General features: G+C 36.2%; 1 protein-coding gene across 2 annotated transcripts in view; it reads left to right on the forward strand.

Annotated features, from left to right (window-relative positions):
* The window catches only part of disc1 (DISC1 scaffold protein), a 79432-nt gene that overhangs the window by 63539 nt on the left and 2649 nt on the right, over nt 1–13244 (forward strand). The window contains exons 11-13 of one of the 2 annotated variants that reach the window (XM_082153330.1): nt 1265–1499; nt 5563–5607; nt 9924–10040. In XM_082153330.1, the coding sequence (XP_082009456.1) occupies nt 1265–1499; nt 5563–5607; nt 9924–10040 (397 nt within the window). Of the gene's footprint in view, nt 1–1264; nt 1500–5562; nt 5608–9923; nt 10060–13244 lie in introns of both variants that reach the window. The other variant, XM_082153329.1, reaches the window with a different exon arrangement.

A 13244-nucleotide genomic window follows, 5' to 3' on the forward strand; every position in this document is an offset into this window, starting at 1 on the left:
ATTACATAGAGGTGGAGACTCTGAATAAAGCATGTAAATGAGTATACAGGTTTAGGTAACACACTCTAGACTGAGGGTCTGGCCAATCCTAATTCAATCAGCATAACAGTCTATTGCATTGCTAATCCAATCATTTTAACGATTCAACGTCTGGGCCCGGGGCTTCGAAAGCCATTTGCAGAACAAAAGGTGAGAGTCTCAGTGATCTGACTCATTTAGAGAAAACAGGACTGGCAGAAACTGTTGATACCATTATCCTAACCTAACCTTAAAATGCTAAATTCAATGTACTCAACTTTTACTGTTGCAACCTAAATTAAGCATTTAATAAATTTGTAATACAACAATGTTTTCAAATGGGATTATTCGCCCCAGGTTTTTTCTCGTTGGATAGTTGCTCATGCAAACTTGTTTTTTATACTCTACCGTTATTTTGAGTTTTTTTTATGTTTTTGAAAGAAGTGTTCATTAAGGCTGCATTTATTTGATAAAAAAACATGAATATTGTGAAATATTATTACAATGTAAAATAACTGTTTTCTGTGTGAATATATGTTAAAATGTAATTTATTCCTGTGATCAAAGCTGAATCATCATTACTCCAGTCTTTAGTGTCACATGATGATCCTTCACAAATCATTCTAATATGATGATTTGACACTCAAGGAACATTTCTGATTATGTTGAAAACTGTTGCTGCTTCAGATTTATGTGGAAACCGTGATGCATTTGAATTTTTCAGGATCCTTTGATGAATAGAAAGTTCAAAAGAACAACATTTATTTGAAACAGAAATATTTGTAACATTACATAAATGTCTTTACTGTCACTTTTGATCAGTTCAGTGTATCCTTGCTAAATAAAAGTATTAATTTATTTAAAATAAAATAAAAACTTTAGTGGACATCTAATATTAAAAGTGGAGCATCTTCTCTGCCTTGCGTCTAAAAAAAACGTATAGTTAAAAGACGCTGCAACGCCACTGGCAAAGAAGAAATGTCTAATTTCATGAATATAGATGCACTTTCAGTCTTATTTTTCATAAAAATTCATGAACTAATGGAAAGACTCCAATAGTTTGATACATCAGCTTTGACAGGAGCTCAGATAAATTAAGTTCCTCTGTTTTAGAGATTTGTCCTTAGTTGCACTCACCCCCAAAAAGTATTAATGCACTTAATTCAGACTTAGACGTGTGTGAATGTCGTTGCATATAAAGGTAAAGCATCAAAGCATGTGTCATTTATTGTATTTCTCACTGTAGTTGTGGATGTCCAGCGCTGGAACACATTTGGGAGGCAGATTTGGAGGCTTGTCATCTTCTCCTGAAAGGTCTGGATCAGCCCAGCGTCTCAGAAGCGGAGGATCTCCCCTCGACGCCTGGACCGGGTCCAGATGTTCTGTTGATCACTGAAGAGGAGGCGGACTGTGCCATGCTGACGGCTCTGGGGGGACGCTGGTGTCCTGAGGCTGATCTACAGCACTCAGAGTTCACTAAGGTAAAGACACACACACACACACACACACACACACACCATTGTGCTTTTATAACAATCAAACATGAAACATCAAAATTTGCTTTTTTAAAGAGGTCCTATAATGTCCTTTTCACAAGATGTAAAATAAGACTTTGATGTTCCCAGAGTGTGTGTGTGAAGGTTTAGCTCAAAATACCCCACAGATATTTTTATATAGCATGTTAAAGTTGTCACTTTTTGAGGGTGAGCAAAAACACTTTTTTTTTTGTCTGTCCCTTTAAATGTAAATGAGCTGCTGCTCCCGGCGCAGAGGGCGGATAGTGGATAGTTGATGAATTTATAAAGTTTATGTGTAGTATCTTCCAGTCATTGATTAGCATATTCTGTCTAGATAATCTATAAAACGTGTTCAGGGGGCGGGTTTATGTAAATTCTAGGGTTGGTGATGTCACTAACCCGGAAGGAATGTGGTGTAGTCTCTACCAGCCGTTTGTTGTAGTCCTTAAAAAACGATTTCTTTAAAAGCAAATATCTCCCTTTGCTTTGAACTTTGAGCGTTGTAACTTTGCAGATGTTGTTTATGCTCAAACAGCAAAATTACACACTAACTAAATTAAAAAAGTGAAATCATAATCAACCACCCCTTTAATACATGTTCATGGTCTAACATTTTTTGTCTTTGTAAACTTTCATCAAAATGTTTAACTTACTCCACCTCTGAAATTATTTGTATTTTTCGACTGACTTCACTAAGAGCCGCTTCAGTTGTCTTACATATGAAATAATACTCCATTGTTGAACCTTTAGACAAAATCTATATCAATAGTATGATATAATGTGGATGGAAAAAATGGCTCAATTTTATTCAGAGGACCAAACTGAGCTGCTGATATTTATTTTGGCCACAAAGTAAGATGAAATTCTATTGCCTGTAATGTAAATCATTGAGGTCTTTATAACAGCATAGCAATTACTTGCGTAAAATTATAGAAATATCAGTCATCGCTATATCTGACAATAATATGTCTTAGTAAGATGATATTTAAATGGTTGGTTTATTGATCAAAGGTCTGTAGTTTTAAAACACAATGCAATGCAATATAACGGTGATTGAGAGATGAACAAATAAACCTTCCTCAAAAGCCTGATGATCATATTTAATACTTACACTTTTCAAAAAAAAAAAAATTATGTGTGGATAATAAGTTATTCAGTCCAGTAAGTGTTCATCTTGAAATATTACTAACAATATCATAAAGTGATTCTTACGTTTACTTGATAAAAACCAGTGAAGATTTCACAGCAAAAAGACGTGAAGAACGAGCGAAAGGCGGGCGTTTGTACAATTATACTAAAAGTTGTAAACTATCAAAAAAAAAAGACAAAAAAAAGTGTAAACTATCAATCAACCGACTGAAGGCATGTAGTAGATTGTTTGATCATATTGATTATTTAGAGGCCTTAGAAATATTAATATCAAATATGATACAGAAGGCTTTATAGGGTTAAAGGGGTGGTTCGGGATTTTTGACATCGGACCTCATTTTTAAGTCAGCCTGGTTGTTATTCATCAGTGGAGACATTTTTTTATTTTTTATTATCCAGTCCTTATATTTGGATAGTTAGCCGATGCTAGGCTAGCGCGAGTCAATGGTATATGTTAGCCAGCCATTAAAAACCGTTTTACCCACTCCACAGTGCACCAAACGCAAATCAATTATAACACTAAACTATCGATGTATATGTCCGTTGAGAGAATAATGTTAGAAATCAAACTTACCTTTCATCACATTGCATTAGTTATAATTTGTTCCCTGTAATCATAAGCCTTGTCTACAGCAGCAGCGGAGTGATATTGATTACCTAGGCAACCGAGTGAGCCGGTACACACATGACGCAAGTGTATTTACCTGCCGCTGGTACACTGATTACAGTGCGCTTCTGTTCTGTTTACTTTTTGCCGCATTACTAACCGGAGCAAAGTAAAATTCCGCAGCTGCTGAGAAACTAGTTCCTTTGGGATCATTGAGATGAAAGGTAAGTTTGATTTCTAACATTATTCTCTCAACGGACATATACATCGATAGTCTAGTGTTATAATTGATTTGCGTTTGGTGCACTGTGGAGTGGGTAAAACGGTTTTTAATGGCTGGCTAACACATATACCATTGACTTGCGCTAGCCTAGCATCGGCTAACTATCCAAATATAAGGACTGGATAATTTTTTTTTTTAAATGTCTCCACTGATGAATAACAACCAGGCTGACTTAAAAATGAGGTCCGATGTCAAAAATCCCGAACCACCCCTTTAATGTTAACCAGCAGTGATGGTATTGATGATAATGGCATGGTACTGTGATAAAAACCATACTTTTTGAACATAATTTGTGTAGTTTGGACAGTTTTATACATGCACGTCATCTTGGACTGATTTTAACCTGAAGAGTACAGCACCAACTCACACTGGAAAATGACTTGTTCTTTGTGAAAGACAAAATGAGAAACGTCTACAAATGTTCCTTCGACTCCTTTCATTTCCATAAAAACCATCAATTTTCTGAATGACTCTAATTTCCAGTCTTTTCTTTTTCTTCTCCGTTCTCTGCCCTTCTTGTTCATAACTTTCTCTAACTGGTTGTGATATGTTTCGGCTCAGCAGGGCTCTATTGTCTGTAAGTGCATGGCTGTGTCTCTCTTTCTCTTTCTGTCTTTTGTCTGTTGAAGATCAGCCACTCCTCCTAACACTCCTCCAGGACTCCAGGTGAGGAGACACACTGTTTTCCTCTCCGCTTTCATCCTCAATAACGCCTGCACAGCATATTATTGATGTTATTTTAATTTTATTTACATAAAAATCCAATAAATATTAATATAATAACAGTATATTATTATTACTGTATTTATTAGACTATTATATATTGGACACTCTTGCAAATAATAATTGCAATTAATAATAATATAATTAAATGTAATATAATGTAATACAATAATAATGTTTTATAAGTATTGTTATTAAATGTTGTAAAATATATAAATATGTTACATAATTAAATATTTATATTATTATTATTATTGGACTATTATCTATTGGACATATATTTATTACTGTAAATACTGTAAGATTCAATAATAATGTAATTCAATATAATGTAATATAATAATATATATATATAATAATAATAATTCAATATTGTAAAATATTTAAATAAATTACACATGAATTAAATATATATCATATACAATATACTCTTCCTCTTCTTCTTCTTCTTCTTCTTCTTCTTCTTCTTCTTCTTCTTCTTCTTCTTCTTCTTCTTCTTCTTCTTCTTCTTCTTCTTCTTCTTCTTCTTCTTCTTCTTCTTCTTCTTCTTCTTCTTCTTCTTCTTCTTCTTCTTCTTCTTCTTCTTCTTCTTCTTCTTCTTCTTCTTCTTCTTCTTCTTCTTCTTCTTCTTCTTCTTCTTCTTCTTCTTCTTCTTCTTCTTCTTCTTCTTCTTCTTAGCCCAGTAGTAAATTATATTAAATATGTATAAATATGAATTATTTTTTATTTACAATAATTAACTAATTTCATTATTATTGTATGTGTGCTATTTTATTATTTTTTTTTTCAGTACTATGTTTCTTATGAATATATTTCTTTGGCAACATAACCAATGACTTTCTGACAAACTAAATATGATTTTAAACCAAGTCAGAATCTAATAAGAGGCAGTGGTCTCCCCTTTAATATTGCTCCCTGCGGACAGGAGATGATAATTAAAATTGTGTCATTTAAATCCGAATCTATGAGAAATGAAGCTGTAATGTGTTTTACTGAGGTCTCCTCCCATCAGCTCGAGTTGAGCTAATATATCTGCCACTGTGCTAATTATTGTCTGCTTTAGCACACAAATCCTGAATGCAATCATTACCACACAGATGGGCCGAACCCATTCAATTATTTTTCTTCTTGTCAGCCGTAATGACGAGTTATTGCGCACTTCCCGTAATGTCAGTGCGCTGAGTGCTTTTTAATAATAGATGAGGTTTATTGTTTTGTTTTAATCTTCTGCTAAAGTGAATCATTCGTCCTCCTGTCTCTTGCAGAAATTAGAGGAGTTTCTCTTCTGTTTGGAGGACGAGTCTCCTGAGGTGAGTGAAAGACTTCAGACTGTCATCTCAGTGTTTACTCTGAGTTAAAGACACACAATGTTATCAAACTGCTTCAGAATATAACTTTATAAGTAGTGTGGGGTTTTTTATGGTACATCTAGTCAATCTTCCACCTTTACGACCCCCTTTTTTTTTTATCACTTGTAAGAAAGAAGCTCATAAGGGTTCTGGAATGACACGGAATCATTCGGAATGATTTTTCTGTTTTAGTTTTTTTTAATTAAAGGAACATGCCGACTTTTTGGGACTTTAGCTTATTCACCGTATCCCCCAGAGTTAGATAAGTCCACACATACCCTTCTCATCTCTGTGCGTGCCGTAACTCTGTCTGACGCACCCACCGCTAGCCTAGCTTAGCACAAAGACTGGATGTAAATGGCTCCAGCTAGCATACTACCCCCAATAAGTGACAAAATAACGCCAACATTTGTTGTGATTTGTATAGTCACAGCGTGTACGAATAACAAGGTCACATGATACACAGCCATCTTCTAAGCGTATTCATACTGGGAACTATATTCTCAGAAGGCGAAGCACTGCTACTTCTGCGGAGTGATTTACTCCAACTCTGAGTGAACTCTCTGCTCCTCACCATGGGGCTTCTCAGGCGCTGCGGGCAAATCACTCCGCAGAAGTAGCAGTGCTTCGCCTTCTGAGAATATAGTTCCCAGTATTGGGAGCAGTATGCTAGCTGGAGCCGTTTACCTCCAGTCTTTGAGCTAAGCTAGGCTAGCGGTGGGTGCGTCAGACAGAGTTACGGCACGCACGGAGATGAGAAGGGTATGTATGGACTTATCTAACTCTGGGGGATACGGTGAATAAGCTAAAGTCCCAAAAAGTCGGCGTGTTCCTTTTAAAGAAAAGCACAAGCATCTCAAGCACAGTACAATCATCAGATGGGGAAGCAGGGGAAGCAAAAAATTAACAAGCATAATAAATGCCCACATACAAATGAACATGTAATCACAATAATATATGCATTTATATTCATAATCGGAATGATTCTTTAACTCTGATCTAAACAATCATATTAACAAAGTGATGCCCTGAAATCGAACATTCAGGATGCATTTGTTCAAAAAACGAAAATTATTAAAAACAAAAACAAATTTTGTGTCATTTTGTCATAATTTACTCACCTTAAAGTTGTTCCAAACCTATATTAATATCTTGTGCTGAACATAGAAGAAGATATTTTGAGGAATGTTAGTAACCAAACTAGGGCTGGGCGATAAAACGATAACGATATGTATCGCGATAGACACGTCATCAATATCAGTGATAAAACGTTCTATACATTTTTATTTATTTTTTCGTCGGAAGAAACCAGAGGTTGCGAAGCAAGTTTGGTTGCATGAACAAAGGCACTCACTCTCTGGTAACCTAGCAACGTAGGGGGTGACACGCCAACAGCCAACAACGCCATATCGTTGTCTCGTGTTGGATTCTTCAGTAACAGAACTGGCGTGGAGTGATAAGTGTAAAATGAGTACCGCAGCGATTGTTGATAAAACAGGGAAAGTCAGCTCGCCAGTATAGTAGTTTTTTGGATTTTATAAGTGTGACCGTAGTCAGACCAATGACGTCTGCAAATTATGCAAGACCGTCGTCGGTTTCTCTGTTTATATTTAACACTTTGCACTATTTTATTACACTTTATTAAGCATTTCTTACGTATTCTTTAATTTTGCACCTTAATGTTAAGAGATAATTGTTAAGGTTTCATTGTGATTTTAGACTTATGTTTACATTTGAATTATTTGAGTGTTTTCCATGGTTGTGTCGACATTTCTGCCTTTATAACTGAGGGGATTATAATCAGAGGTTAAGTTTAAAAAAAAAATGTTTTAAATGTAATATATTTGTCTCCTGGTCCTTATTTTAAATAGGTCATAAAAAAGATCAATAATTATCGATATCGACCGATATGAAACACTTTATATCGTGATAGTTATATCGCCCAGCCCTAATTTGGTCCCCATTGACTTCCATAGTATTTTTTTTCTTTCTATACAATGGAAGTCAATGCTGACCAGCAACTGTTTGGTTACTGACATTCTTCAAAATATCTTCCTTTATGTTCAGCAGACGAAAGAAATTCATACTTGAGGATGAGTAAATAATGACAGAATTTTCATTTTTTGGGTGAACTATCCCTTTAAGAGTCTCAGTGTTAAATAGGCTGCACATCTCTTCGTAAGTAGGAATAGTGCGTTTGATATGATCAGAATTATATTGATCTAATATAAAAGTAATATGCCTCTCATGATTATCACAAAGGTGCAATTTTTGCAGTCTATATGCATTCGAGTGTGTCGCCGTCCTTCTAGACGCTATAAAGAGATTGCGGTGACCTTTAAAAACGCATACGCCCAGCGTGATTTCCATTAGGTCTCAATAACTGTATCTCACAGCTTTCTGTGGCTGTTGTTCTTGAATTTGTCCCCGGAGACTCTCCAGCCCAGCCTCATTCAAAAGTGTTTTAATTCGCCCCACAGTGTGATGTTAGCATCTATAAAAGGTGTTTCATTAGCTGGTGTGGTGGGTCTAAAAATAGACGAAGACCTCATTACAGTCGACACGAGGCCGTTCCTGAGAGACATGAGCGGACGTGAGTCAGTCGACCACCTTAAGACGCTCTCTGACTCTGAGCACAGGAGGAAAACAGTGAATCACGGTTTGATGGAATTGGGACAGACCCGGCCGTGTGGACCTGTCCCAGTTACCTGCCTCATGCTAAACTGTTGAGTGAAGTCATTAGAGCATCACGGAGGTACAGACTGTCAGTTCTGGAGTCTTATGAGGGGAACGAGGAGCTGACAGTCGTTGACGGTTTTAACGTGATCATTTTATGCTTCATTTTGTTTGAGATTTGCAAATAGAGATTAAGGATAGTTTCACTATTTTTCATGACTGACCCCGTTAGCACATGCTTTTATCAGTTGCTTGTAAAAAGATCATATGGAAAGCATCGCAATCTATTTTATCTCTTGTTTATGTTTACAAAACATGGCAACACTTTACAATAAGATTCATTAGTTAATATTAATGTATTAACTAACATGAACTAACAATGATCAATACATGTGTTACAGTATTTATTAATCTTTGTTAATGTTAGTTAATAAAAATAAAATACAGCTGTTCATTGTTAGTTCATGTTAGTTCACGGTGCATTAACTAATGTTAACAAATACAACCTTTGATTTTAAATACGTATTAGTAAATGTTGAAATTAATATTAACTAAGATTAATAAATGCTGTAGAAGTATTTCATTCTTAGTTCGTGTTAACTAAGGTAGTTAAATAATGAATCTTATTGTAAAGTATTTTCCCAAAACATACAAATCATGGTTATTTTAGTATTATTGATTTACTCTTAAGGTATTTATCTTTAACAGGGTTATTATCGTTAACTAAAACTATTAAAATATTAAAATATTTCTGTTAATTGAAATAAAGCTGAATTCAAATGTCTTGGCAATCAACTGAAATAATCTTAAATTGAAGCACCCAAAAAATTATAAACTGGAAAAAAAAAACTAAAACTGAAATGAAAACAAATGAAACCCTACATAGCAATAATCTTTGGAAAAAACAAATCAAATGACGAAAGCATATAATGAATTTTTTTTTTACCAGCCATGAAACAGATTAATCCTTATTAAAGTTACAAAAGTTATGCAGAACAAGAGTGATTGTTCTTTTGTCTTTTGTTGTTTGATTAACAGTAATGACACAGATGGCTGCAGGTATATTAGGCTGCTGTCACTTTAAGAGCTAATGCACGGATCCAATATGATACTGTTACACGTGTTTTATTCCTCAACTGTTTACGTTCCGTTAATACATAACTGACTATATTTAAAAGGACTCTTGCCAAGACAGGTATTTTGACACAATTTAGTGTGAATATGTCTGTTCAAGCGCAAGAAGATGTGAAAGAGCTCTTTTCAGTACTCGTGCGCTGGCTTAGGCGTATGCTTCGAATAGTGAAGCGAGAAACAAATTAAGTTCCCTTTCGCATCTTCTTGAGCTTGAATATTTCATTTGGCAAGGCTTTTTTGTGATGATGCAACACTGCCCCGTCAACTATACCGAGTGTCGTTCACGTTCTCACAATTTTGCATTGTTAGAATTGTTAGAATTGACTTTCATAACAGTTTTTACTCGCATTTGGCGAGTGTTAATTTTAGGCCTTGTCCACACTTAACCAACTAAAGATGTGTGTGAGCAACAGTGTATTGCAGGTTTAATGATCTCCTGCTGATTATGGGTGTGTTTTGTGTCTCAGGATCTGTGTGGAGAGACTTCAGAGCTGACGGAGCGCTGTGAACTCATCAGTAACCGACTGCATTACCTGGAAGACCAGCTTCAGTCCGCCATAGACAACCATGACAAGGACCATACTCATATCCTTACAAAGCTAGGTGTGTGTGCATGATAGGATTTTTACTGATAGGATAGATATCTGATTTGTTAAAATGGTTCTGTTTACACTTGGCCACATAAATGTGTCTCCGCAAAACGGATATAAATCCCATCTTCAATTCCCGCGCTATATTCAAATTTAATGTACACGTCAATGAAAGCATGCGTGTTGCAGTAGCGCTGTCATCAGGGTGAAGAAAGTAGTCTACCTGTAATATAAAACTTTCCTGTAAATGTGAAGATACATTTCTGGCTCTGACAGATTTTAAATAGTAATTTTGGCCACCCCTGTAATGGCTCATACCATTAACATTAACACATGAGCTGCTGAATACACTATTAAACCACGCTCATTCAGAATGTGCATTTATTGCATAGACAAAGAACGTAATGTGTTTAAAATGCATATACACAGTTCAGTTGAATAACATTTGCCCTGTTTAACTCGTTAATCTGAATGTACGAAGCAAACTGCAACAACACTGAGATAGGAGCGCACAGTTTATATGCCAATCAGATGCGTGTGAAAGTTGCGTTTATTACTATAATGGTAGGTAAATATTTATATATGTGACCCTGGATCACGAAACCAGTCACAAGTCGCACGAGTATATTTGTATGAATGGGTCAAAATTATCGATTTTTCTTTTATGTCAAAAATCATTAGGATATTAAGTAAAGATCATGTTCCATGAAGATATTTTGTAAATTTCCTACCGTAAATATATAAAACATTTATTTGTGTGAGTGAATGCAGCACAATCGTGAACATAAATGAACAACTTTAAAGGAGATTTTCTCAATGTTTCGATTTTTTTGCACCCTCAGATTCCAGATTTTCAGATAGTCGTATCTCGGCCAAATATTGTCCTATCCTAACAAACCACACATCAGTGGAAAGCTTATTTGTATATGTATACATCTCAATTTAAAAACATTGACCCATGTGACTGATTTTGTGGTCCAGAGTCAGATATGTGTTTGTGTGTGAATAAATCCATCTCGAAAGCGTTTTCGGAAGGCATTTACACCTGGTCTTTTCACGATCGGATCCACCCAGAAAACCCTAGTAACGCCCTAGCAACCACTCAGAACATTCTACCAATGCCCCATAGAAACCTGAACTCATTATTCTGCACTCATTACGGATGTGTCCTTGTGGGTTTCTTCATGTCACTCTTATTGGTTGTCAGACTGGAATTAAATGATCTGTGCGCTTCATTCTCATGTTCTCAGTGACTCCATCATTCCTCCGTCACTTACAGCCACAGGAACACGTCTCATACGCTCATTAGAGCCCTTAATGTGGCGCTTTAAAACTCGTCTCGTTTGACAGCACATGATGCTCTCCTCTGGACGGGTATTAAGGATAATCCTGAATGCATCACTGGCCATTTATTTTCTTTTTTGAGAGCTATTGAATATGAGGGATAAGAAAAGGAACTGCTTTTAGTTATTAGAGAAATTCTGAGCTCAGCAAAGGTTGAAAGGAAGCGACAGACGGGGAAAAGGGGGAATGGAGAGAGCCTAGTCCGCCCGTCACTCTCCAGTGAGATTAAAGCGTGAGATGAAGGGAAAGGTTATGACACAGTGCGCTGTCATCGCTCTGACATCTTCATATTTCTGCCGAGTGGATCCGTGCTTTGCTTTCACTGAGAGGAAACAATATAGAAGAGATTGATTTGTTCTGGTTCTGCTTCATTCCGTCCAACTTTGTTCCTTTTTATAGAGTATTTCTCGTTCTGCTTCAGGATCAAGGTTTTACATTAGACATCAATGGGCACTACTTTCAGTTATTCTATGCTTAATGTATATGATGTTCACATGCACGTTCTTAATAAGCCAAAAATGCTCATCAGAGTAAAGTCATAAACGTCTCAAGCATAAACCGATAGTCGATAAACCCGATTTCGCACACACAAACTTCCTTTTGTCGGCTTATTGAAGTGCGCGTGTGTGATATGTGACATGAAGGTGTCCTTACTGTGGATTTAAGCGCATCCAGACAGAGCGAGTGTTTTGCAGTAAGGGAGGAGGAGATATATATCGCAAACTCAATCTTTCTTGATCACACTCTTTCCTGAAATCTCGAGCAGCAGCAGAAGTGGTTCTTGAGAGGATAATATATGAGGCGCATGTTTCCCGCTGACATGTTGCAAAACTCTTCTTTGGTTATTAATGCTTTGTTTAACATCACAACTGACATGACAAATGAAATGAAGTCAGATACTCAAATTCTAAGGTTTTGACTTGGGATGAACGATATATCGGCCATCATATCGGTATCGGCCGATATATGTTCATTTTTAATGTTATCGTTATTGGCCCGATAAGAAAATTTGGCTGATATATTAAAGTCGATAAATTATTTCCTCCAGCTGAGACACTTCAGATGTGCACTGTTCAACATGATGGGTTTAAACTGCTTGAAATATGATTGGAATCGCTTCAAAAAAGGAAAAGATAGTTAAGTCCAACACGTGCTGTCATATAAGCTATATAATATTATAATGAGAACATTATAATTGTGTGCTTGGGACATGGATTTTAATGATGAGACTTTGTTTTTTGTAATCAGGCTCTCAAAATTATATAAAAATTTGGATTTAGATTTATCGGCCAATATATCGGTTATCGGCTTTCAAATAATTAAGAATTATCGTATCGGCCAAAATATTTAAATCAGTGAATCGCTAGTTTTGACATCAGTACCAGGAAATAATATAATTTATTAATAAAGTCTTGTAAATGCAGTTTACTGGCATTGTCAGGTTATTGATTATTAGTTATTGATTTGCATGTAAACCCAGACAACAGGTTATTTCAATAAGCAGATTTTTGTGAGTTATCGGCGTACTAATGTGCATGTAAACATGATCAAAAACAGTAACTGGAGGAACACATGAAGCTTGTTTGATTGCAATGGTTAAGCAGACAGATGAGCAGATAAACACGTAATAAGCCGAGGTTTGAGCCTGAGGAACTTCATTAGATCCGTCCCTTCAGCCGGAGGGAGATCTTACCGATCCTCTTTCATAATTCATGAAGCGCTCTTTAACGGCTGGTTAATTATGAATGAGGACAATCTGGGGCCATTTGGAGAGCAAAACGTGCCCGTCAGGCCCCATCTGCCACAAGAGTCCCTTTGATTCGCCACTTATACCGGACACTCGGTCCCACTCCG

This window comes from Leuciscus leuciscus (genome assembly GCF_965113295.1).
Source record: "Leuciscus leuciscus genome assembly, chromosome: 22".
Lineage (NCBI taxonomy): Eukaryota > Metazoa > Chordata > Actinopteri > Cypriniformes > Leuciscidae > Leuciscus > Leuciscus leuciscus.